General features: G+C 42.0%; 1 protein-coding gene and 1 long non-coding RNA gene across 2 annotated transcripts; both read left to right on the forward strand.

Annotated features, from left to right (window-relative positions):
• The first annotated feature begins 7 nt into the window (after window positions 1–7).
• fgf20b (fibroblast growth factor 20b) lies at window positions 8–3,464 on the forward strand. Its single transcript, XM_014986897.2, has 3 exons — window positions 8–954; window positions 1,240–1,343; window positions 2,252–3,464. The coding sequence occupies exons 1-3, from the start codon at window positions 669–671 to the stop codon at window positions 2,495–2,497; spliced, it is 636 nt and encodes a 211-aa protein (XP_014842383.1). The 5' UTR covers window positions 8–668; the 3' UTR covers window positions 2,498–3,464.
• Window positions 3,465–7,541: 4,077 nt separating this feature from the next.
• On the forward strand, window positions 7,542–12,410 carry LOC148157149 (uncharacterized). Its single transcript, XR_015764508.1, has 5 exons — window positions 7,542–9,319; window positions 9,483–9,526; window positions 10,313–10,406; window positions 10,965–11,120; window positions 11,909–12,410. It is a non-coding gene; the product is annotated as an uncharacterized LOC148157149 (long non-coding RNA).
• The last annotated feature ends 13,364 nt before the right edge of the window (window positions 12,411–25,774 follow it).

The following is a 25,774-nucleotide window of genomic DNA, read 5'->3' on the forward strand; positions in this document are numbered from 1 at the left end:
TAGAATCAAATATGTCTTCGATTATTTTATAATTTACTGAGGGTTTTTTTCTCAGGATTCTGAATAATCTCAGTATCCTTTTGTGTTTTTTGTGTAGGTTTTATTTTCTGTCCCCAGTGGCCCCGATCCTCTTCCGTACAAAAACAGAGTGTCGGCTGAGTCCTAAACTAATGTCGATGCTTGGTTTAAATTTAAACAGCTGTAGTGTTTTTTCCTCCACCAGCCCATATCTCTTCTACTCCGTGCCTCAGGAGAAGGGGGGTTAAAAATCGCCTGCCAGGGCACGCCCATCACTAGCGCTGTGGTTTTTACACCTGCCTCACCAACCCTGCCACTTTGAGCTCAGACCTCCAGGGACTGCTTCACCTGCAGCCAGCACCGACCGCTTCCTCCGAGGCGTACCGCCGGCCGACGCTGCGGACAGGTGTCCAACATGAGCGCCGACGGCCGCTGACTGCAGCCCGCCTCCATCCGACCAACTCTCTCTGCGGCGGAGGGGAAGCGGCGAGTGTTTTCCCCGCGCCGCCGCGGAGGGACGTGCGCTAAGTAACGGAGGACACAAACATGCAATAGGCGGCATCCAGGTCCGCCGCTACGCCAGAGCGCTCCCACCGGACCTCCGTGTACCTGCTGAACTTTACTCCTCCCACCCCTCCGCTCCTGACGCGATGGCAGCCGCCACTCTCGGGGAAGTTGGTGGCGTCCTGCACGGCATCGACGGCGTCGTTCACGTCGGTTCCCATTTCGTCCTCACGCCTCCCGGGGACGGGCCGACTCTGCTGGGGGAGCACCACCTCGCCCCCGGGGACAGGCGGTACCTGCCGACCACGCCGGATCTGAAGCACTTAAAGGGCATTCTGAGGAGGCGGCAGCTGTACTGCAGGACGGGGTTTCATCTGGAAATACTTCCGGACGGCACGGTGCAGGGGACCAGAAAGGACCACAGTCGCCATGGTAAATATTAAAATCCATATCGGCGTTTTCAGAGCGCTGTAGTTCACAACAAATGTCAGGTCAGGACTCCTCACGCGACACTTTTCTGTTCTAGTCACGTCGATCAAGTCGGTATAATCCAATCACGCAGACAACAGATTCCAATTGTAGCCAACATAAAACTAACGAAAACACAAACAAGTCACGGGAATATTCTGACCAGATTCAGTCGGAGTCGCAGTTGGAAACCAGATTTTTCTGAGCTTCTTTGATCATGCGCAGAACAACTGTGTTATTCTTCTGCAGGTATTTTGGAATTCATAAGCCTCGCTGTGGGACTGATAAGCATAAAAGGAGTGGACAGCGGGCTTTACCTGGGGATGAACGACAAAGGGGAGCTCTATGGCTCTGTAAGTACCGCATCTCCTTGGATGAATGTTGATTAAATAAAAAAAAATGCGTGTTTAGAAGGAGGAAGAAAAGTGAGGATGACTTTTCATATCTTGAACTAGAAATAAGAAATTCTTCCTTCTGCCGAGAAAACGTGAGATGCTATTAAACAGAAATGTTTTATAATGATTATAGTCCTTAAACTTGAATATTTGTTTCTGCTTTTCACTGTTTGAACATATTCCAGTTGCAATTTTTGTCACATAGAGATATTTGACTTTGAGGAATTCACCTATATGTTACTGCATCTGTTCTAAGGTTTGGCTGATAGATTTTTATTATTATTATTATTATTATTATTATTATTATTTTAATGGTTGTAGCGCATGTCAGAGACGATAAAGTACGTGTGAATCGTGATAAATATTGTATTTGCAGTCCCGAGCTTACAACTTTTTTTCAAAAAAAGATTTGAATGGGCTTTGATTCACAGTCCTCTCAAAGCTTGTCCACCTTCTTCTAGCACAGGTTTTCCTTCCACTCAACTTTCCATTGATTTTTTTTTTTTTTTTTTTTTTTAAAGATAGGACACTTTGTGACCAGCCAGCAGCCATACCAATGACATTTTTCAGCTTCCCTACTTTTGGAGGGACTATCTGCTGAACTGTCTCGTCTCCATGACTACGGAGGCCATGACTTGACCCTAGCGTAATATTTCTGTATTGAAACTTATTTTTTTGAATTTTGAGTTTGGAAATTGAACTAAATTACCAAAATAGAAGATGTTTGCAATTCATAGAGACCTATCAAACTCTTTATGACCTTTTTTTCCCCCGTTTTGACCCCTTTAGATAGCCGTAACAGGAGTTTGGTTTGTTTTTGCTTAGACCAAACCTCTGCTTTTTCTTTTTTGTTTGTTTGTTTTTAGGAAAAGCTCACAGCCGAATGCGTCTTCAGGGAGCAGTTCGAGGAAAACTGGTACAACACCTACTCGTCCAACCTCTACAAACACGGAGACAAAGGGACGCGTTACTTTGTGGCTTTAAACAAAGACGGGACTCCAAGGGATGGGACGAAATCCCGACGGCACCAGAAATTCACACACTTCCTGCCCAGGCCCGTGGACCCAGAGAGAGTGCCAGAACTGTATAAGGATATCCTGGGTCACAGTTGAGATGCCAAAGTCTCTGATCGGGGAGTAGCTGCTTTAACGCCCCTGTTCGGCAGGGCGTGAAATAAAACAAAAAATAAAAAAAAGCAAAAACAGAAGCGAGGCTGAGACGATGCCTTGGCGCAGGCATGGCGGACCATGACAGGCACCGGGGGCCCGGGGTGGGGCGTGGGGGGCCTCTCGTAGGAATGCACATTGGCCATCTCTCAGCGGCCATGAAGACAGGCTAGAATGCCTCGGCATGAGGGGCTCATTTGTTTCGGAGGCTGGACCGACCCGTCCCAAGAGGAGTCCAGAGGGGGACGAGCGGGAAGTGGAGCCCAGGAGTCCCGCCGCGGGTTTGCATGGCGATCCTTTTCTTCGAGCGAGAACCTGCTGTTGGTTGAGAAGGACTTTGAAGGAATTCTTTTTTTTTTCTCAGACCTGTGTCGAGACATTTTGAGAAGTGTAAAAGTCTATTTATTCTTTTTTTTTTTTTTTTTTTCTTTAGATACACATATTTATCTTTATATATTTATTTATTGGAGAATATATTTTTACAGGTAGAATCACGCCATATATTAAAAAAAAAAACAATCCCCACTTGGAACAATGTCAACTATACAAAGACGGAGACGCTATATATTTTTTTAATCTTTATACCTGGAAAATAGCCGTTTTACCCAGCGATGCTCTGTACAATTTGATCCAAATTATAAAACTTTTTGAAAATCTCTCCCAATTTGACATGTACTCACTCCCAGCTTTAAATTGTATGTCTTTTTTAATGAGTAATTATGGCCATGTTGTTGTAACGCATCACACAGGGATGCCACGATACAACACTGAGTAAAGATTAAACACGATCACAATATATACCAAAAAATGATCCAAATTGATTTATTAGTGGAAATTTTAAAACATAATTATTCTTCTGACCTTGAAAATAATGTGACAAATTTTTCAGGTGTAATAAAAAGCATAAAACAAACACATGCCTAATTAGTTTTTTCAAGCTAACGTGCTAATCGTGCCAAACGTCATCTGTATGAAAACTGCAACAGAGTGACGGGAGTCGTCATTTAGGCTTCACCGTGACTGTGGTTTTCACAAATTTTCACAAATTACAGCATTCTTTTTCTACCAGCTGACCACCAGTGTTCAGCAACAGGTGAGGGATGGGGGGTGGGGGAAGTGCTACATTATTATGATTCCTGGACCTCCTCCTCTGGCATCTGAATAAAAGGAGTTTAAGTTGCAACGATGGCTTGATGGAAACTTTGAAAAACTCAACTTTTTACAGCCTTAGCATGTAGCCTGATAGCGGCCCATAGTGAATATATTATGTAATATACGCATTGGTGAGCTCTTTAAAATTTTGGAGATTTATAAAGGCAAATGAAATGCAGTGGATTTAGTTCAGGTGTATTGGAGTAAAAGTGGTTGAATTCAAAAGCATGCCACACTATTCAGATTTTTTAAGCATTTTATTTACAGTCTGCATCCCAGATGATTCCCTGATGCACGCCCTTTGCTCAGCCTGTTAGCTCAGGCTAACATCCATGTTGTGCTACCTTCTTTTCTATTGTCAGATGAAGGATTAAACATCACTCTTTGGGGATCTACATTCTTGGCTGTTACCTTATAGCCCAATCTTGTTTTAAACTCGTCCACAGCTCTCTCCCTGACCTTTCTAACCTGTGTTTGTTGATCTTCATGTCACTTTTTGCTCACTAGTGTTCGCTAACAAACCTATGTGGCCTTCACAAAACAGCTGGATTTTACGCTGAGATTTAACACCTTACCACGAATGGCAACGTCTGAAGGCAGGTTGGGTTTAAGAGGCTGATTACCAAATACATTTATTTTTATCTGTAAACTAATATAAACGTTTGAATGTTCACACCAGGTACTCCGACTTCCTCCCACATTCCAAAAACAAGACACGTCTCTCTAAATGTGCGTCCATAGTTGTCTGACCCATGTTGGTGAGCTCGCTTGTTACCCATTAGCTGCGTTTCCATAACAAATGTATGTAAAACTTTGTCAATATTCTGCTAATGTGGGGGGAAAACGGTTGCCGTGTTTACATTAAATGAGAAACCCGTTCAAAATCACACGTGAATAAGTTTGTCCACGCGATAAAAAAAGAACATGCAGCGCCATTATCCTCCTACCATTTCCTGCCTTCTTCTTCTTCGTAGTTTTCGCCATTAGTAACATCCGGTTGTTGATCATGTGACTCTTGTGATGCAAGGGCGAAAAAAATTCTATTTCAATTTTGCAAAATACACTAATTTCAATACAGCCGAAAGCCAATTCTATCTAATCTAATTCGTTTCCAATTTATACGGCAAATTGAAATGCAGCTATTGACCGCTGGAGATAAGCAGCAGATAACGGATGTAGCATTTTTCTTCCCCTTGTAGCACTTCGTTAGTTTAACATGTAAATTCTGATTTAAGAGGTTTTCAAACCATAACTGTTTAATTAGTACAAACTGATCCCAAAATACCGACCTGTGCTTTTGAAAATGTCTGAAGTGAAAAAGAAAAAGAAAATAAACTAATTTTTCATTTTTCTGACCAGAAGCCTGCATTTAGGACCAAAGATGATTTTTTTTCTTTTCTTTTTTTTCCCCTCTAGTCTGGAATTGACGCTGTTGTCAAAATACCAAACCTTTTAACTTTTAACAGACATTTCTTTAAAAATAACCTCTGCTTTAGTGGTTGACTTTGACTTTCAGAGTTTAAACATATAAACCCGCTTACGAGATCAGTGTTGTCTTTCTTTATGGACGCTGTTATGCTGGCAGACTCGGTGCGAACGTAAAAAAAAAAAAAAAGAGAAAAACTTCAAAGCAGAAAGTTGTGACCGGAGAATCCGCGCAACAGCCGATCAGGGCCAAATAAAATCTGACCTTTAACTGAGGCACTGCCACTTTAAGCAGATGAATAAAAGTGGAGGTCAGAGCGATAAGGATTAAGTAACCGGGTTAGAGACCACTTGTTGACACATCGTATTAAACAGTGGAAGCAGAGGCAGATGAGACTCTAAGTAGGCCATGTTTGCTTCTCTCTCTCTCTCTGTCTTTTTTTTTTATCTACATTTCTGAGAAAACTTTCCAGAATTTGTCATTGACTTTTCCAGCAGGAGGCACGCATTCTTCACGCAGGTTTCCTTCACGGCTGAAGGCAGACCTGTGCTGAAGCATGAAAAGCTCCGTGTGTGATCTGTGAGTCTGTGAGTCAGTGGGGTGTCTCGATATGGGCCGGCAGCTCTGCTACCGACTCTTCTCCTCCTGCCTCTGCAGTTCCACGCCGCGCCGGGGGGACTTTCCCCACCCGCACACACCTTGCAGCTCCGACGGCTTGCCGTCGATTAATGGCAGCATCCAGGAGTGTATTACAACCCGAGCGCTCTTGGACATCCCCCGTCCATCATCTAAGCATGCAAAAAGAAAGAAGAAAAATAGAAGGGGGGAAAAACGAGTGGGGGTGCGTCTGGTGTTTTTGGACAGTTGTTTTCACTACTTGTTAAAAAGAAAAAAAAACAGTTTTTATTGCAGCTTTTCAAGTTGATGAGTCCTGCATTAATCACAGCCTTGTGTTGTTGCTTCTTCTTTTTTTCCTCCGACAAAGTCTAGAGTTTCACCCTGTGAAAAGTGTGCAAATCAAAGCGTGTGACCCCCCACCACACCTCACACCCCTCCTCTCACATCCCCACCTCCCCTGTGTTCCCTTTGACGTTTTCAGGGTGATCTCTCTCTAAACACTGCAAATCCTGACCTGTGATACCTGATGCCCACAAGTGCTTTTTGGCACCTGTTTAACTGGTGTTTTTGCAGTCTGCATATTGCTGTTTTTTTTCTTTTTCTTTTTTTTTTGTTCCCCACACTACTCCTCCTTCTGCTGCAGGTGGTCTTCCACGGCTTCTCACAGAAGAAAAAAAAACACTTAAACGGACGATCCCCGACTTTCAGCGCCTCGTCAGACTCTCGAGGAAAACGAACCAAGTGCGTGCGTGCGTGTGTGTGTGTGTGTGTGTGTGTGTGTGTGTGTGTCTGTGCGTAAATATCAAACGCGTATGCGGCGCGGGACAAACGGGCAGGTGTGGAAGTCAGTGATCTTCCTCATCTATCTTCACAGCCCCAGCCAGCCAATGCAGGTGTTCCCTCAGCAACTCCGATGTCGGGCCCTGCTGTTTGCCAGCTGGAGATGCGACTTAGCAGCAGCAACACAAGGGACGAGGAGGAGGAGGGTGGAAATATTGCTGGCTTTGTTGTCTGCCCCCAATTATCACGGAGCATAATTTCTATATTTAGAGAGCCTCGCTGGGGAAAGACAGGGGAGGTGCCGCGCGAAGCTCACCTGTTGCTTTAAAGCAAGGGGCCCCACTTCTAAAGAGTGTGTTTTGCGCAAGGGGGACGGCGTCTGCAGCTTCGTGTCATCGCAATCCTGCAACTATTGATTTCAGGCTCTTTGTTGTTTGTTTATTACTTAGTAAAATTGCTGTGCGCACAAATTATTAGCTGCATGCATGTTCCCAGCCAGCATGCATAGGTGGGCCCCACTTGGGTTTGATGTGGGCTACATGGGTTATGAGTGGGCATGGGTTTTATCTGGGCTAACTGTATGGGACCGATATGGTAACCTAAAATGGGACCCACTTGGGCTGGCCCATTAGGGCTAAACATATGGGCCCCATTCAGCATTAATGTGGGCTAACTGTGAATGGGGCAGAAGTGGGCAACACTATGTGGGGCCCATGTAGTTTCAGTATCATGGGCCCAACATGGGAAGCCCATGTGGGCTGACCACATTGAACCCACATGAGATAAGTATGGGCTGACCGTACATGGGTTGGACCTGGGCATGCGTATGTAGGCCCCATACCTTTTTTATGTGGGCTAACTGGGGATGGGGCAGAAGTGGGCAACACTATGTGGGGCCCATGTAGTTCCAGTATCACAGGCCCAACATGGGAAGCCTATGTTGGTTGACCGCATAGAACCCAGATAAGCATGGGCTGACCGTACATGGGTTGGACCTGGGCAGGAAAATGTAGACCCTAATCCTTTTTTTATGTGGGCTAACTGGGGATTGGGCAGAAATGGGCAACACTATGTGGGACCCACATGGGCTGACTGCATTGAACCCACATGACATAAGCACGGGCTGACTGTACATGGGTTGGGCCTGGGCATACATATGTAGGCCCCATTCCATTTTTATGTGGGCTAACTGGGGATGGGGCAAAAATGGGCAACACTATGTGGGGCCCATGTAGTTTCAGTATCATGGGCCCAACATGGGAAGCCCATGTGGGCTGACCACATTGAACCCACATGAGATAAGTATGGGCTGACCGTACATGGGTTGGACCTGGGCATGCGTATGTAGGCCCCATTGCTTTTTTATGTGGGCTAACTAGGGATGGGGCAGAAGTGGGCAACACTATGTGGGGCCCATGTAGTTCCAGTATCATGGGCCCAACATGGGAAACCCATGTGGGCTGACCACATTGAACCCACATGACACAAGCATGGGCTGACCATACATGGGTTAGACCTGGGTAGGAAAATGTAGACCTTAATCCTTTTTCATGTGGGGTAATGGGAATTTTTTTTTTTTAATCTGATTAGACAATGTGGTTACCCTGTCACTTTTAAACTTTTCACTATATGTCAAAAGCAAAAGCTGCAAGAGCAAGATTATAAAAACTTTGAAAAAAATTATGAGATGTCAGATTGATGGCCTTTAGCTAAGGAAATTGTTACTCAGTTGGCCTGTATTGGAGCTGATAAAAGGTAAATTGTTGAAGCAATTGTATAAGCTTTCTACAAAATGAAAAGCTCTCCTTGGATGGTTACCTCGTCTTGGAGGTCATAAAGAGGTATTGTATTTGAACCATGCTCACTACATGATTTCTGTGTCTGGCTCATTTACTAACACCGACATTACACTAGGCTTCTAGAAGACCAAAATATGTTTCAATGCTTTATTTTTTAAACCAGTTCAGTATTGTCCAAGCTACACTTTGAAGTCCTAGCATTTTTTCTTTTTATTATTTTACACTAGAACAGTCCAGATGTCCTAACATTTTTGTGACATTATCTGTTTTAAATATGCATAATCTTCTGCTGCTCACTCAAAATAGGTAATGGTTCAGAGTGGACTTTTGTCCTTGCTTCTTTTTTTAAATGTAATTTAATTTTATTTTATTATCAATAGGATGTTCAGACCTCCAAGTGTTCATTGCAGCTTTTTCAAAGAAGGACTTAATTCTTATTTGGAGAAATAGTTCAGATCAGATCATCGTGAAAAATATTACAAAATGTTTAGAAAATGAATTCAAACAAAACTCAAGTGAGAAAGACAAGAGTAAAATTTTTAGCATCTGTTTTTTCATCTGTAAACATTTTCCAAGTTGTCAGCATAAATAAAATAAAAAAACTAAACATTTCTATTTATGATTATTTTTATATCTTTTAATCTTTTTTCAATAATCTTTTTAACCTTTTTGTTCATTTTTTCTCTGGCACCGTTGCCAATAAAGGTTGGTGAATTGAAGTAGACACTTTACACATCCACTAAAGAAAGTAGTTCCAAAACACATTTGAATAAGGACGACTATATTTATTTATTTTTATTGAGAAAATTTGTGAGTGCTACATCGGTTTTACATTTGTTAAACCGATGTATTACTCTCAAAATTAATCTCGTGTTTCTTGGAGAACGTACAATTGTTAACTGCGGATGGATATGCGGTTTCAAAATCAAACGTAGTCCCATCAGTCCGTTGGCGCGGAGTCTGCAGGTTCGCTGGCCTTCTACTAAAGAATCTGTAAGTACACTTCTGTCTGTTTTGTCTGTATTGTGTCAAATTTTAGGGAGAGATTTTAAATCGCTAGTTAAAACATTTGTTGCTCGTAATGGTTCGGATGACCGGAGTACCCCGAAAGACCTTATTAGTTGTTTCTTCTTTTTTTTGTTTGTTTTTCTTTTAGGTGATTTTTTTAACACACACAATAAGTCATCTGCCATTATTGAGGTAAGAATATTTGGATGCAGAGCGATTTCAAACTGTTCTGGCCAGATCATTTTCAAATACGCTGCGGCGCCATTCACCGGTAAATTTGAGCGCCAACGCGGCAGAATAAAATCGGTTCACTAATGAATCTACGTTGCTAGCGGAGGTTGCTTTTAAAGTACCTTGACACGATAAAACCACTTACATTATTTATAAAGAGTAACTACTTCGCTTTCATTCTGTGTACATGGGTTTTTAACAATCTTTCTCGCAGCCAATTAAGCCAGCATGCATAGCTGGGATCCATTAATTGTGCATTTTTAATTATTATTATTTTTTTTTTTCATGAAACTGCATTGAATCGTGCCGTTATGGGCTAGATAGGTAATGATGAATGGGCATGGGTTTTGTCTGGGCTAACTCCACGAGGCCCATATGTTTAACCTAAAATGGGACCCATATTGTCAGCCCATTTGGGCTAAATGTAGACTGTATTCAGCATTATTGTGGGCTAACTGAGAATGGGACAGAAATGGGCAACACGAAATGGGGCCCATGTGGTTTCAGTATATTTGGCATAAAAGCTTTTTTGTAAATAGAATGAAGGCATAGTAGTAAATATTTTAAAATCATGTTTGTTTTATTGTGTAAGTGACATTTTAAAGCGTTTTATTCTGTCATCGTTTGACTGCAAAAAACATGACAAGTGGGTGTTTAGGTCTCAACTAGCCATTTGTTTGGTCAATGCAAATGGGAGCTTTAGATTTACCAATGTTTTAATACTTTTTAAAAATTTATTTTCTACAGACTACTATGGAGAAGCGTGAAGAAGGCTTGTAAGGGCAGAAGTGACATCAGATCTTCAAAGAGATGATGATATTCCAGAAAAGCGACGTAGAAGGTAACGTGGAACAGGGACTTCTGTCAGTGGTTCTTAACCTGGGTTCGATCGAACCCTAGGGGTTCGGCGGAGCCTCTGCCGCGGAGGGAAAAAAACTTGTGTAAAGTCGTGATGCGCCGCTTTGCCATCATTTGCTGCAGAGGATCACGTTACATTGCTTAGCCAATCAGTGCTGCGGAGGAGCACAGGGATGGGGCAAGGAGGGGGGGGGGGGTTCGGTGAATGCGCATATGAAACTGGGGGGTTCGGTACCTCAAAAAAGGCTAAGAACCACTGCTCTAGATCTTCTGTCTCCCTGGTTGTCATTTGAGCTGCTCTCAGTTCTTTTACCCATTTGGTTCTCCTTGCTTTACTTTTTCCTTCTAATCCTTCAAAATTTATTGACTTAAATTGATACAGACATTAACAATTGGCATTTTGTTCATGTATAAAAAGTAAGCTTATAAGCTATATATGTGTGAAACGATATATAGCTTATAACAAATCAATTAATAAAAACTAAATGTATCATGCGTCCTGATTTTAAAATGTTGTCCTGTAATTGTCATTATACTTAAGGTTGTCATGGTTGCAGAAATTGGAGGAGGGTCCTTAGATGATGCAGTACAACAAGCTGTGCGATTCCTCATGTCCCCTGAATTGGCCCTCCAGTTCAACCTGTTTGGCCGACATAGGAAACAAGTTCCGGGACCTGCGTCTCTGATGTTTTGTATGGTAAAGATCAGTTTTTATATTCACGTTTTTTCTTGAACATTTGTTAATTTTGGTTGTCTTATGCCTTTTGTTCATTTTTAGTAATCTTTTTTTTTTTTTTTTTTAAGATTAAAAACTGAGACTTCAATTTTTGGTTTAATTCACATAGTATTCTTTCACTGTGCTCTCAAGAACTTAAAGATTTGATTGCTGACAAAATTTGAAGGTAATATTGTTTGCATTTCAAACAGTATTAACAAAATATACAAGACCATGATAGAACCTTTATGTCAGTAGTTGATTTATATACATTAATATATTTTAAATTTACAATAAGAATATAGTGTGTGTACTAGGGATGCTCCGATCAGGTTTTTTGCTTCCAATTCTGATACCGATCACCCATGGGGCCCATCGCTGCCGATCGTCTGGATTGGCTGTTATTTTTTCACTTTAGGTATAAATGATAACATGTTATCTGGCAAAATTAAAAAGTCTGCGCAGTGTGACGGAAAGAGTAGATCAGCTGCACATGCAGGCTGCGAATGAGATACAGGTGATCTGCAACAAGAGGCCGTGATCAGCGATCACCAATCAAACACATTTTCACGGAAATTAACCGATTATGATTGCTGATCGATCTGCACACCTCTATGTACATAATAATAATGACTCCAGAGTGCTTTGATTTTGGCAGATCCCTGCAAGCATTTCTGCCCCTTGAAGGGGAAGAGATGCACATTTCATTAATGTTACATTGTACTAAAAGTAAAACACTAATGCAATTTCTACCTTTGCTTGTTTTTTAGGTGCACTTAAAAGAAATGGATCCATCCACGGAATCACACAAAGATACGGAAAAGGCACTCGAAGTGGGTTACTGGAGCCCCGGACAGAGGTGGAAATAGAAAAGTTAGAGCGACTAGAGCCAGCTCAGACTCAGGTGGGCAGGTTCCAAGATGGACAGTTACAATGATGTATGAGAGCTTTCAAGTGTGGCATATAGGTTATTAAAAATATTTGACAAAAATGTAGTGTGAAAGAGCTATGTAGGTGTGTGTGTGTTGATATATATTTATATGTATTTATATATAGATGTACAGATCTATATAGTTGCATATCTAGATATAGATCTATATACATGTATGTATCTATACATATTTACATAACTAGATGCATAGTTATCTAGATAACGAGATGTAGAAATATAACTATCTAGATATATAGATCTATATATATAGAGATAAATATATATTTACATAGCTAGAAATCTAGTTACATAGATAATTATATATCTACATATAGATCTATGTTTATATATTTGTTATATTAAACTAGTTTCTGTTATTTTCAAATCTGCAATATGAATAATTTTGTAGATTTCTTTTACCAGTGCATTTCTTGTGGCATCATTTGCTCTGTGTTAATAAAGCTCTTATAATTGACGAGTTAAAAAAAACTGACAATATTTAAAATTACCAAATAAAAACCTTGACCAAAAGACATTTTTCATCTCTTTTTTTAATGCAGGTTTTGTGCTAAAGCATTTTAATACTTTGGTTTGTTGATTAAGATTGTATATCTATTAATGTAATTCACTTTCAGGTTAGGTGAGAAAGACCCCATTGTTCCTACTGGAATGAGGCATCTGGGCCCCACTGAAAACCCAGTCAGCACCCATTTAAATCTACCTGGGCAAACCCATATGGGGCCACCATGGAACACGCGGACAAACCCACTTGGTACCCATATTCTAGCCCAGTTTAGCCCCAGTTGGGGCCCAGGTAAAAAATGAAAGCTCCCAAGTGGGGCCAAGATGGGCCTCATGTAAGGTACCCATCTGGGCCCCACTGAAAACCCAGTCAGCACCCATTTAAATCTACCTGGGTAAACCCATATGGGGCCACCATGGAACCCGTGGACAAACCCACTTGGTACCCATATTCTAGCCCAGTTTAGCCCCAGTTGGGGCCCAGGTAAAAATGAAAGCTGCCAAGTGGGGCCAAGATGGGCCTCATGTAAGGTACCCATCTGGGCCCCACTGAAAACCCAGTCAGCACCCATTTAAATCTACCTGGGCAAACCCATATGGGGCCACCATGGAACCCGTGGACAAACCCACTTGGTACCCATATTCTAGCCCAGTTTAGCCCCAGTTGGGGCCCAGGTAAAAATGAAAGCTGCCAAGTGGGGCCAAGATAGGCCTCATGTAAGGTACCCATCTGGGCCCCACTGAAAACCCAGTCAGCACCCATTTAAATCTACCTGGGCAAACCCATATGGGGCCACCATGGAACCCGTGGACAAACCCACTTGGTACCCATATTCTAGCCCAGTTTAGACCCAGTTGGGGCCCAGGTAAAAATTCATGAAAGCTCCCAAGTGGGGCCCAGATGGGCCTCATGTAAGTTACCCATCTGGGCCCCACTGAAAACCCAGTCAGCAACCAATTAAATTACCTGGGCAAACCGTGTGGGGCCACCATGGAACCCGCGGACAAACCCACTTGGTACCCATATTCTAGCCCAGTTTAGACCCAGTTGGGGCCCAGGTAAAAATTCATGAAAGCTCCCAAGTGGGGCCCAGATGGGCCTCATGTAAGTTACCCATGTGGGCCCCACTGAAAACCCAGTCAGCACCCATTTAAATCTACCTGGGCAAACCCATATGGGGCCACCATGGAACCCGTGGACAAACCCACTTGGTGCCCATATTCTAGCCCAGTTTAGACCCAGTTGGGGCCCAGGTAAAAATTCATGAAAGCTCCCAAGTGGGGCCCAGATGGGCCTCATGTAAGTTACCCATCTGGGCCCCACTCAAAACCCAGTCAGCACCCAATTAAATTACCTGGGCAAACCCATGTGGGGCCACCATGGAACCCGCGGACAAACCCACTTGGTACCCATATTCTAGCCCAGTTTAGACCCAGTTGGGGCCCAGGTAAAAATTCATGAAAGCTCCCAAGTGGGGCCCAGATGGGGCTCATGTAAGTTACCCATCTGGGTCCCACTGAAAACCCAGTCAGCACCCATTTAAATCTACCTGGGCAAACCCATATGGGGCCACCATGGAACCCGTGGACAAACCCACTTGGTGCCCATATTCTAGCCCAGTTTAGACCCAGTTGGGGCCCAGGTAAAAATTCATGAAAGCTCCCAAGTGGGGCCCAGATGGGCCTCATGTAAGTTACCCATCTGGGCCCCACTCAAAACCCAGTCAGCACCCAATTAAATTACCTGGGCAAACCCATGTGGGGCCACCATGGAACCCGCGGACAAACCCACTTGGTACCCATATTCTAGCCCAGTTTAGACCCAGTTGGGGCCCAGGTAAAAATTCATGAAAGCTCCCAAGTGGGGCCCAGATGGGGCTCATGTAAGTTACCCATCTGGGTCCCACTGAAAACCCAGTCAGCACCCATTTAAATCTACCTGGGCAAACCCATGTGGGGCCACCATGGAACCCGCGGACAAACCCATTTGGGGCCCATATTGGCAGCCCTCTTTTTTCCCATATGGGGCCCACATGGGTATGCTGGCTGGGTGTTTATGGGGATTACAGCAGGCAGAAGTGTAAGTATAGAGCTATCCACTTGGATGGGTTTTCCAGGCTGTTAATGAGAGTCCACCCAATCAACAGTGTCAATTTCGATGTTTTTTTTGTTGTTGTTTGTTTGCTTTGTTTTTGTGTAGTCAGAAGGAATGTATGCTTCACGCGTTCTGCTTCTGGGGTTTCTTCAATTTACTGTGTCAAAAAGCTTTTCTTTTCTTCTTCTGTTTTTTGTAGTGTGTCGTTTGCAAGTGGCAATTACAGCAACACACCTGATTCACTGACAGTCCGCACCGCCAAGCTGCCAGCTGCGGTGGAAAATAAATATGCTCCTGTTTGCGTCTCCATGGAGACTTTAGCAGAAAACAGCGACGTTACGCTGAACAAAAAAAAAAAAAAAAAAGAAGCAGTAGAAGAAGAAGGAGGAAAAAGAAGAAGTCACCCAAACACCGGTGTCTCTGCGAACAAGACAGTGACGTGTTTGCAATTGTTGGTATTGAATTACGGTAGCTGCGTTTCCAAATTTTAAGATTAAATTCGCGCAATGGAAACACACCAGTTTTGGAGGGGAAAAAAAGTTTCGGTGCTAAGTTTTTTTTTTTTTTTTTTTTTTGGCTATATCAAAATTTGTTTATCGCAATAAAACTGCGACGGAAACACTAATTTCACATCACTCGAGTCACATGATCGGTAACCGGAAGTTGCCACTGGCGTAAACCAGTTCAACTTAGCATTACTTTCTTTCCTTTTCATTCCAGCTCACATTTACATGTCTATAGTACAAAAGTCGCACTCAGGTCCCAGTTTAAGAAGGCTAATAAATAAATAAATAAATGTAAAAATCAAGTAAAAATGAAGTAGTTATAAGAGAACTAAAAAGTGAAACGAATCTGAAATTAGCTTTGCGAAATACTACGTAAACCTATGAATAGTCCATAATATTGCACCAATAATCAAATAAAATATTGCAGGTTGGGGGACAAATTGTTTTAAGTTTCTTCATCATATTCATAATAATCATTTTCCTATTTGGCACTTGCAGTGAAGAAAATATCAGAAAGTTTAGACTTTTAAATCTGCAGTTAAACCTTTAACCTTTAAAACCTTAACCTTTGTTGACCTTTGTGAGGACTGGGGAAAACGTAGAGGACTGTGGAAAATGATGCAAGTTTTACGTGTTTGGGGTCGGTTGGACTCCATTTCTGGACACAAGGGTTAAATATTAAAAATGGATTTGATATGTTTTTGCACCACTTTGATGTCTTCCGCAGTCAATAATCATAAGTGAACAGTGATGCCGAAAGAACTATATCAGAAAATCCCATAGTACCCTTATTGTAGTGTTAACCCAATAATAAATTGAATCAAATAAATTCAGTTTTATTGAATAGTAGTAGGTAAATTTTGTATGCTGTGTTTCTGTCTAAAATCATATAGGTACAACTGGAGGCTGATAAATACATTTCATTAATTTCTAGCAGACATTTGATTGGACCCCGCTCCCCTCACGCCTGCTGACCCAGTCTGTGTGGGAGTCTCTGCAGAGCTGCCGTTTGGGTTTTCCTCTGGGAAATCTGAGCTTGACGACTAAACATGGTAATTCCCCACTAAATAACATCAGACATCAAATAGACCCTCAGCATAATGACAACTCATCCCTACAGGAGATTACGACTCAGCTGGCTGGTACACACGGCACCATGCAGTGCCATTCACAAATATGATCTGTCATGGATTTTTGTGGTGATAATCACAAATTTGATGAGGCCACTTTAAATAAAAAGCAATTATCTTGGAAAAAGCACACAACTGTGTGAAATTCTATTGTTCTATTTGGTGCTGAGATATCAAGTACGACAAAGTCCAAAAGCTCGTCAAGTCCAAGTGAATTCAAGAATTCATTGTTGGAAACTCAAAGGGTGTTTTCACACCTGATAATCTGGTGGACTCGGTTCAAAATGCAACATTTGTTATATTTTCAACCAAACTAATTGAAAAGCTGTTCCCCTCCTCGCCTGTGGTGGTGCTGCACCAAGAGCTACTGAAAGAAACGCCATAAAAACCTCTGAAGAAAACACTCAACTTCCTTCTTCACAAAATGGAAACAAAAATGGAGTAGCGATAGATTTTGTGGTCTTTTGTCGTTGGCATAGGCCCACAAGCCATTTCTCCGTCTAGTGCTAACTCTCTCATTTGTTTTGGTTGTATTTACCCAGAATGCTCTGCACTATGGTCCGCTTCCTGATTCTGGAGTGGTCTCTGTCCTGCTTGGTGTTCACATATGCTTTTGAACTGCACCAGGGTTTTCTTTAATCAAACCAAGACCCAAGAGAGAGAGAGTTGTAGGCGGACCAAAGTTTACTTTTTGGTTACGCATTCATACCAACCCAAAACGAACCAACCTTTCTAGCCAAACAAACCAGAGTTCCATTAAAGCGCCCTAAAAGGGCTGGTGTGAATCCACTATAAGTCTAGTTGACAACCTTTTTCTGTCTCTTTTCCAAGTCACTTGACTAAAGTCCACAAAAGACTTTGGTTAGAGGTTCACCTTCTAGCAGGACCATAACAAATACAACCAGAGTTACAATGTAATATGGTTTAGATGAAACCATATTCAAGAGTTACAATGTCCAGACCAAACTCTAATTGGTGTCATGTGATTCAAGGGATGAGTTAAGTTCAGTGGTATTAGCACAGGCGGCCAGATAGATCTGGTAAACCCAAACAGGTGGTAAAACGTGAACTGGCAATGTCTGGAGAATGATGTTGTTGCGGCGATCTTCAACTCACTCTGGAGAGTTCCTCTAATGTCCAGTGAGACGTTGGGAAAGTGGGATCAGAATGGGACATTGATCGTCTTTTGGCACGCCTTACACCACTAACAGATACCAGTCCAGATAAAGTCCAGACCAAGAAGAACCTACATAATAAAACTGGAACGCATGGGCCCCTAATAAGGAAGAGCAATAGATGATCTTCATTGGTTGACTTGAATGGAACCAATGAAGAAACAAGATTTTGTCTATTGTTGGAGACAATGAACAGAATCTATCAGATGAAATCATTTTAACTAAACCCTGACTGAGACTGGATTACCTTACAGTAGCCATAGATGTCTTTAATATTTGTGTTAACTGTTGCAATAAAGGTTTTAATTTACAGAACAAAAAACTGCTTTAAAAGTCAAGAAAAATAACTCATCAGCATATGAGCTCACCCTGTGAAGTCAGACTTTTGTTTGTCTTGATGCTTCACTCCAGGTTGTAGTAGTCTGCTTTGACCATTAGGTAAGCAAAGCCAAAATCCTCGCTGCCCCGGTTTAACAGCGTTCTGCAGGGAGACTGTACTTTGGCACCCTGACTACCGGTGAAAGTGGAAATGTGCTTTGTTGCCCCCCAGTCAGGCGGAAAATTGCGAACCCATTTGTCTTTGTGTGCCAAGATGCAGAGGTCAGTAAATGGATTCCTTCATGACAAGTTTGCAGAATCGAATGTTTTTCCACGGCCTCGCCCTTTCACACCTGCACCTCCCAGGTAAAAAAAAAAGGAAAAGAAAAAAAAAACAAGGGGAGAAGGAGAGAAAAGAGGGCTTAGTGCGAGAGACTTAAATGCAGGGGGAGAGAAAAACGATACGAGGGAAGAATTCGCCATGAAATCCTGCACTTCTATTGGCGATTTCAGCTCGTTTGAACCCAAATACGTTTAGCTAACTGTGGCAGATGAAATGCTGGTGTTGGCCACCATCCAGACCCGGGAGAATACCGCTAATTATTTCTGCGTGTGACCGCAGAACATTCTTGCAGGCTTAAAATGATGTCTTCCCAGACCTGAAAACACCAACTGCGTGATTTGAGATAATAACAGCAACATTTCAACGTTTTTTCACTGCTTGATTGACTTCTTGCTCTGGAACCGACTCCAAGCTGTCATCGTTTCTCACGACACTTGTAAACAATTTGAGCGTTAGTGCAAAAGGAGCAAATATACTCTGAAGGCCAAGCATTTACCAGCATCATGCAACATTTTTGTGGATCTTGTATGTGAGCGCCTGCCAACTGCTAAATACCAGATTAATGAGATTCTTCAATGAACAATTTTTTTAGTAAGTCATTTTGTCAAGGATTGTTGTTGAATTTCTAGACATTTCCTTAGTATTTTGTAGACTTGCCTTTGAAACTACGTCATATATTTCCAGTGTCCTAGAAACTTCTTTCAATAGTTTGTTGTAACTTTCATGCGTTTTCTACTCCAATAAAAGGTTTTATCTACAGTTCGATTGGTTCAGGCCACTGTGAAGAGAGAAGAGTTGATGTTACTTCAATGTTTGGAGGCCAACATGGACTGAATGACTCCGTTCATTTCCTCTGCTGCCATTTCAAGACCAAAACTCTAGAAAATCATCATCATTGTTCACAACTCCTCCTGTTCACTAATTGGCCTGATCGAAAGTCTACTGAAACCCATTTAATGGGAAAAAGCCCAAACGGTGAAGAAAAACAAGAATTGAGGAGAGTTGTGCAGGAAGTCAACGACCAGGCTAACTACACGGACACAGCCATAAAACCTGACCGTTGTACGGACTTGTCCCATGGGCTTTGAATATGCTTTGAGTACGCATCGACCTCCGTGGAGTGGCGTACTCCTGTGTATTTGAGGTTTATGTTGAGGCATTGATTTCCTCTTATTGTTGTCGCTTACGAAATATTGCTAGGTTGAATCGTTTGGTCTCGCAATCTGAACCACCATGCTGTTTAGTTTCTTGGAGATCAGCTCATTCTGATCGTTATTTACCTGCCAAACACCCTTGAACCGTCTGCAAGCTGTTCGTTTTCTCACACATCTCATAACCTTTATAACCCGATGTCTCTAGCAGTCATCCGAGGTCATGTGACCAGTAGTTGCTGGTCGTGTTGTATGAAGATGAAATCTACGACACGAATCCAAGGCTTTGAGCTCTGCAGACTGAAAAGTGCCACATAAATGAAGTTTTATTGACTAGTTGCAAATCTTCAGACAGAAAGTGGTACGTAGCAGAGTAGGTCACGATCAGGGTCAAAGCCTGAGACATTCAACATTTGACAACTCACACTTGATCCAAACTGCATACTAATGGAGCCTGTCTTGAAGCAACGTCTACCTCGTTATCTAAACTAAGTAAACCCACAATTTACAAAGTGATTATGTAACAAAAGAACAAGAAACTAGCTGTTTAGAGCCTCAGATTATAAGAAAATCCCCCTACAGCCGCTGTATAGAATGCAGCTTAAATGCACTTTAGCTTTTCTCTCAGGAATCTTTTTTATTTAAATTTTAATTATCAGACAAAATGAATTTGAATAATTTTATGCTTTGAGTCGCTTTAAAACCATATGTCTTCAGTTTTAAATTTTTGTCGTAGTCAAAGTAAACAGAGCTATCCATTGGTACAATAATCTGTAGTTCTCTAACACCACATCATATAAATCACAGGGCTATGCCAGGACAAGTCCTGGCAAGTTTGAGGCTTCGATTCCCCTTTTCTTTATTTTTTAAAGGAGTAAAAACAGACAACTGTACCAAACACTTCAGTGTGAGACATGTCTTACACTTTACTACAAATGCCATGTTATCTTTCTACATGTGTGTTGTGCAACGTGCATAACACAGCAGCTGGGCGAAAGTGAATTTAACGCGTTTCCCCCCTGCCTCCAACTGTCAGGATGTTCTGTAGCCTCAGATTACAGTGATTGTTTAATTAAAACAGAAGGAACTCTGACTTAGTGGTGTGTGAGCTCACTTGCACTTTGACTGCTCCGCTGTGATCTCTGGGAGTGTTAGCGGGCCGTAATGTTGTGGGGAACATCAAACGGGCTTTGCAGCAGGGCTTAGATCCTCCTCCACAGTAATAACTTTGAGCGCTTCTGGAAGAAGGAAATCCCCTGGCCCAGAGAGACAGAGAAGGAGAGAGAAAGAGAGACAGAGAGACATCGCTCCACTACCGAGGCTACACCAAGGCTGGTTTAGCACAGCAGCCCACAGACAGCTTTACAGGGCAGGTTTAACCAAAGCTGCCTCAGATTTAAATAACCCTAAACGCAAAGATGAAATGTAATGCAGGTAATCTAAAACAACTGATTTTTCAAAGGCATCCAATTTGGATGTCCTTTGGTACACATGTAGTTCAGTGATAGGCCTATCACTGGCCTATGGGGTTGGATTTGCTCTTTGCAAATCCAACCCCATTTGGATTTGGATTTGCAAAGAGCTGATCCATCTAGAATAGACACCAGGTGGACAAAAAGTGATGGCGGGTAGAGTTTAGATTGGGCTCAAAACATCCAACCCGACCCGGCACTAGGCTGCAGGCTCTGTGTCTGAGCCCGATCCGACCCATCTACCTTTAGAGGGGCACACAGTGCCATTTAATAGCCCAACCAAGTAACTGCGTTGCCTTCAGTTGTTATAAAAATGCTGTATATATCAAATGTGACTTTGTAAATTAACGTCTTGAAATTGGGCCTCTGTCTCTTTAAGAAGCTTCAGCTTTTTCTGAAACTCCGCCTTCAGGAAGTCGTCACAGCATGGCTCCTCTATCAGTTCTTCGTCAACATTTTTAGTTCATACGACGAGCTCAGCAGATGCTCAGTTCCACCAGGTGTTTGCTAATTGCTGCTGGCTAGTCTGAAGGAGCTGAGTGGGGGAGTCATGAAAGCTGCAGCCCCATGGAGGAGTTGAGACCAACGTTTCTGTAAGCAGTGTAGCTTCTTCTGTTTTTAGCTTTTGCTTAGGGTTCTCCTGCTCCATTTTGTCGCTTGTTGTAACCGCAGGGTGAGTCATGTGCAAATCGTCTGGGATGAGTGACTGATAGGAGCGGAGCCGCACGCAGAGCCCTGCTCTTGTTACAGTCAGATGAACATCTGCACCCGACTTACTTTCTTTACTTCCTCAACAGGTTACACTATCTACTCCTCTATTTACACTATAATGCACAGATTAACAGAACTTCATATCGTGTCTTCCCCTTTGACTTTCTACGTGTAACTAACTGAGCTCGACCCGGCCTGAGGTTCGGGTCGAGCTCACGCCGTAAGTCCAAACTCCAGCGGAGGGACACGTTGCAGACGACTGCTGGAGCATCCAGCAGAACCAAAACAGTTAGCTTCCTCACTGCTAACGTTGACGGTCGTCCAATAAACCACAACTTTCACTCTGAGCAGGATGTCATAGGAGAAGTCAGCAGGAGTAAAGACACCGCCGATATGCCAGGGGGTAACTTACACCCGGGCCGCTGAGAGCCCGTCACAGTTCACTGACCGGTCTAACAAGAACACACAGATTAGCAGTTGTTGGACACAGAGGGGTTGTGTTGAGGCTCTGGCCTCTACCTCCTCTTCCTCCTGCTCACAGACCATGCATACCTCTTCACGTCCCAGTAACTAATCACCCGACAGATCTGGCCTGGAAGAGAGGAGCTGAGTGCACAGGAAATATCATATTCAGGCTTGCTAGAGCTTCACTTGAGCCCTTCAAGACCTTTTTTTTTTCTTTCCTCACGCTTTGGCCAGGAAGAAGGAATATTTGAGTTTGCGAGAATGTGTTCCTCAAGATCTGGAAGTAGGCAGAGAGCAGGGAGGACTTCTTTGGATGGTTTTAGTGTTTATGAATTAAACTGAATGTTACATAACCAAGGTCAATATCTCCCCTTGCAAACCGAATATTTAGCTTCAAACTAAATATTTACCTTGCAATCTAAATATTCAGTTAAAAAAAACTAAATATTTAGGTCCAAATAAATTATTTAGATAGCAAACTCAATATTTAGCTTCAAATTAAATATTTTGCTTGCAAGATATATCTAGTTTCAAGCTAAATTGTTAGCTTCCTATAGAAATAGTTTGGAGCTAAATTGTTAGTTTATTGACTATATGTTTAGCTTCAAACAAAAAATGTGTTTTTAAACTCTAACATTTCTAAATGAATGAATAACGTGGTGGAGTGCTGTGTAAGTTTTACACCAAACCAAGTTACACTCACAATATTTTAGATTTACTACTTAAATTATGTTTGTTTTAAAAAAAAAAACAAAAAACAAAACGTTTCTTTTGCACATTTCCACTGATATTTTTTACAGTTGATCTTTTGTAACAACATGAAGGTCTCCGAGGTTTAAAGGCCTCCTTTCCATCACCCTAATCTTCTAAATGTTGCCACTGATTTTGTTAGTCAAAAGAAGCGTCTTGGTAAAATAATTAACAGATTACTTTAAACCTAAATCTCTCAGAGGTAGGATCGATTTTGGGTTGAACTCCCACAGGATGAACTCCTTCTAGAAAGTTCCACTTTTGGCTCATCGTGACGGGATGTTTTTGTGAATTTTCGTTTGGGCGTCAAAGTGAAAGTTTCAGCTCAGTCTCTGTTTATATAACACTTTCCTAATGAAACTGGCGACTCAAATCATTTCACACTGGAGCCACATTCACCTGGTTGCACTCACCAACCAGCACACATCTATAAACCAGCAAGCAGACCAGTAGGTAACTCAGGGTTTAGTGCTTACCCCTGGAAAAAAAGAAGGAAATACACCAGTCTGACTGTATAAATCCTAAACATTTTTATTATATTGAAACCGACTTCAAGTGTAAAACTCAACAACCTTTCGGTTCAAACAAAGTGAAAAATTAACCGAATCCTCCATCAAGAGAAATGAGCCACAGAGGTTCGTAAACCGTGTCTCAGCCGGCGACTCCCACCCGCCTGGTGGGATCAAAGTATTTCTGCTTGCACATTAGGGAAACACGGGGGGACTCGTTTCCAGCCCTCAAAGGGCCGCGTCGATGCTTAGCCACACATTCCCCATGTCAGAGGCAAACAAAGGAAGTTTTCTGTAAAGAAGGGAGGAACGCCGTTTCCCTCGCAGGCCTCACCTGCGCTGACCAATCATGGTGGCACCTACAATCCCAGGCCCCGGAGGGAGATAGGCGAGGGTTTATGTTGTCATTGGTGGACGTTTTGCAATCAGGTGTGATATGTCTCGCCGGTTAATGTTTATTTTCACAGCGGCTGCCTCATCCCTTCAGTGTGGCCCAGGAAGTTGCAGGTGTATCCGTTCTGCAGATGGTTTCTTTGCTTTTGGGAAGAAACACAAAAAAACGCAATGAACATAGCAAACATGGCAACGCTCAAGTAAAGGTTGGTCACAAAGTCAGATTGTGACCTGATTGGTGGGTTTAGATAGTTTAGCTTGTGACTGGTAGTCGTGGAAAACATTTTTCTTTGAATCGAAAGTGACTGAAAACACTTGGATCTCCTTTTCAACGCCTGCTGTTTGGTGTGAAAGAAGCATGTGAGCAGTTTAAGGTTAAAGAAGAAAAAGATTCAGTCTTTAAATATATAAAGAAATTAATAACTCAAAGTAATACAATTATTTGGTTGGATTATTTATCTATTTACTTGACTTGTCACAAGATTATCTGCCTGGATTTTCAATGGTGCGTTTGATTCATGTTGCCCCAGAATCGACTTCCTGCTGCAGCATTTACTCAGCTGCTATGCTAATACTGCAACACTGATCCAATGCTAACTTTAATGAATCTCATACAACACTACGAAGACGCTCTGTCTGTGTTGACGGACATTCACTCACCTCAGCATGCAAGATGCTTGTAACTGAAAGAGAAAAGACTGCTAATAAATACTTTAAATACTTGCCCACTAATAGAGCACCACTCGTTCCAAGTCATTTCATTATTTCTTTCCTGTTTTTTCTTTTTTTCTTAAATCCTTACGTTAAAAAATGAAACAGTGTTGTTTCTGCAAACATACTGTACCCGATTACGACTCAATAAAACTCAGTGAATCCCACACCCTTGATCCCAGTACACACACTACAAAATCTTTATTGTCTTGTTTGGAAACGGCTTGTCAACAATACTGATTGTTGAGCAGTTTGGTATACATTTCTGTCCTTCTTTGCAAATGACTTCATGGCTCTCTCTCAATAAAAAGGGTGTACTGCTTTATTTTTATTTTTAGAGTTCCCTAAATGTATTTTTCACCAGCCTAGTGCTGCGTAGTTGGTAAAGTTGCTGGTTGCTGCGGCTTTCCTGTGTGTGGTTTGCATGCATTCCTCCTGCTCTGGTCCAGATATAGTCACGTTATAAGACTGAAGCTCCAAGATTGCACAAGAAATGGAGATATCAAATCAATAAAGCATCAATCTCACAGTGTTTCTTTTGGCAGCTACATCCACAAAGAAGAGAAAAATATTTCCAGGCTCTCCTCGTACAAGCCATGGTAACAGATTTCAAATAAATTTTGCCGGCACACATTTCCGCATTCAGACACCTTGGCGTGTCTGTAAGAGAGGGAGGCAGGGTCTGTTCCTTATCGCAAAGCCGAACTTGAAACATTAACAACTGATTCTTTAGCACTGCAACATAAATAAAGGCACACAAAATGAACACTTGTGACATTATTTAATCTAAGGCCTTTTTAAAAACAAACTTTTACGCTACATCATTAAAAAATTATACAATATTGGACACACAGGATCAGTTTCTGAAAAGTTTCCATCCACAGAAACCTGCACAATTTTGCCCATCAGCATCATTTTAAACTTACCAAACCAGTAGGGGGCAGTGCAGCGCACAGTTAAAACCTGTCAGCCAATCAGATTGCCTCAACACAACCTCAACTTCCTGTAAGGAATTAAACATGGCGTCAGATGGTTAAATTGCACTCAGGTATATAATTTGAACTACCTTTAAACAGCTTATTAGAATATATATATCTATATTTCTAAATTCATAAAATTTGGCAATTGTGCCAAAGCAGGTATGTGGATATATTGGTGCTGATTGTAAAGGACTCTAAAGCTTCATTTACCCATGTACACACGCAAACACAGAGTTATTTTAAATCTCCACTTTATTACAATTATTTTTATCAAACAAAGTTTTCATGTGGATGAAAGACCAAAACATAAAAATGTGTCAGTTTTTCCCGATACCTTGCTACATGTGGACTATACGTCTCTTTGTTACCACTCTCACATAAAGGCTGTGTGGAGTTCACCTCTAGTTACTGGAACAAACTTCCAGAAAACTGAACAACAGCCGAAACACTGAGCTCCTTTATATCAAGACTAAA

The sequence above is a fragment of the Poecilia mexicana genome, unplaced genomic scaffold, assembly GCF_051168715.1.
Source record: "Poecilia mexicana isolate PSO_F unplaced genomic scaffold, ASM5116871v1 scaffold_10, whole genome shotgun sequence".
Taxonomy (NCBI): domain Eukaryota; kingdom Metazoa; phylum Chordata; class Actinopteri; order Cyprinodontiformes; family Poeciliidae; genus Poecilia; species Poecilia mexicana.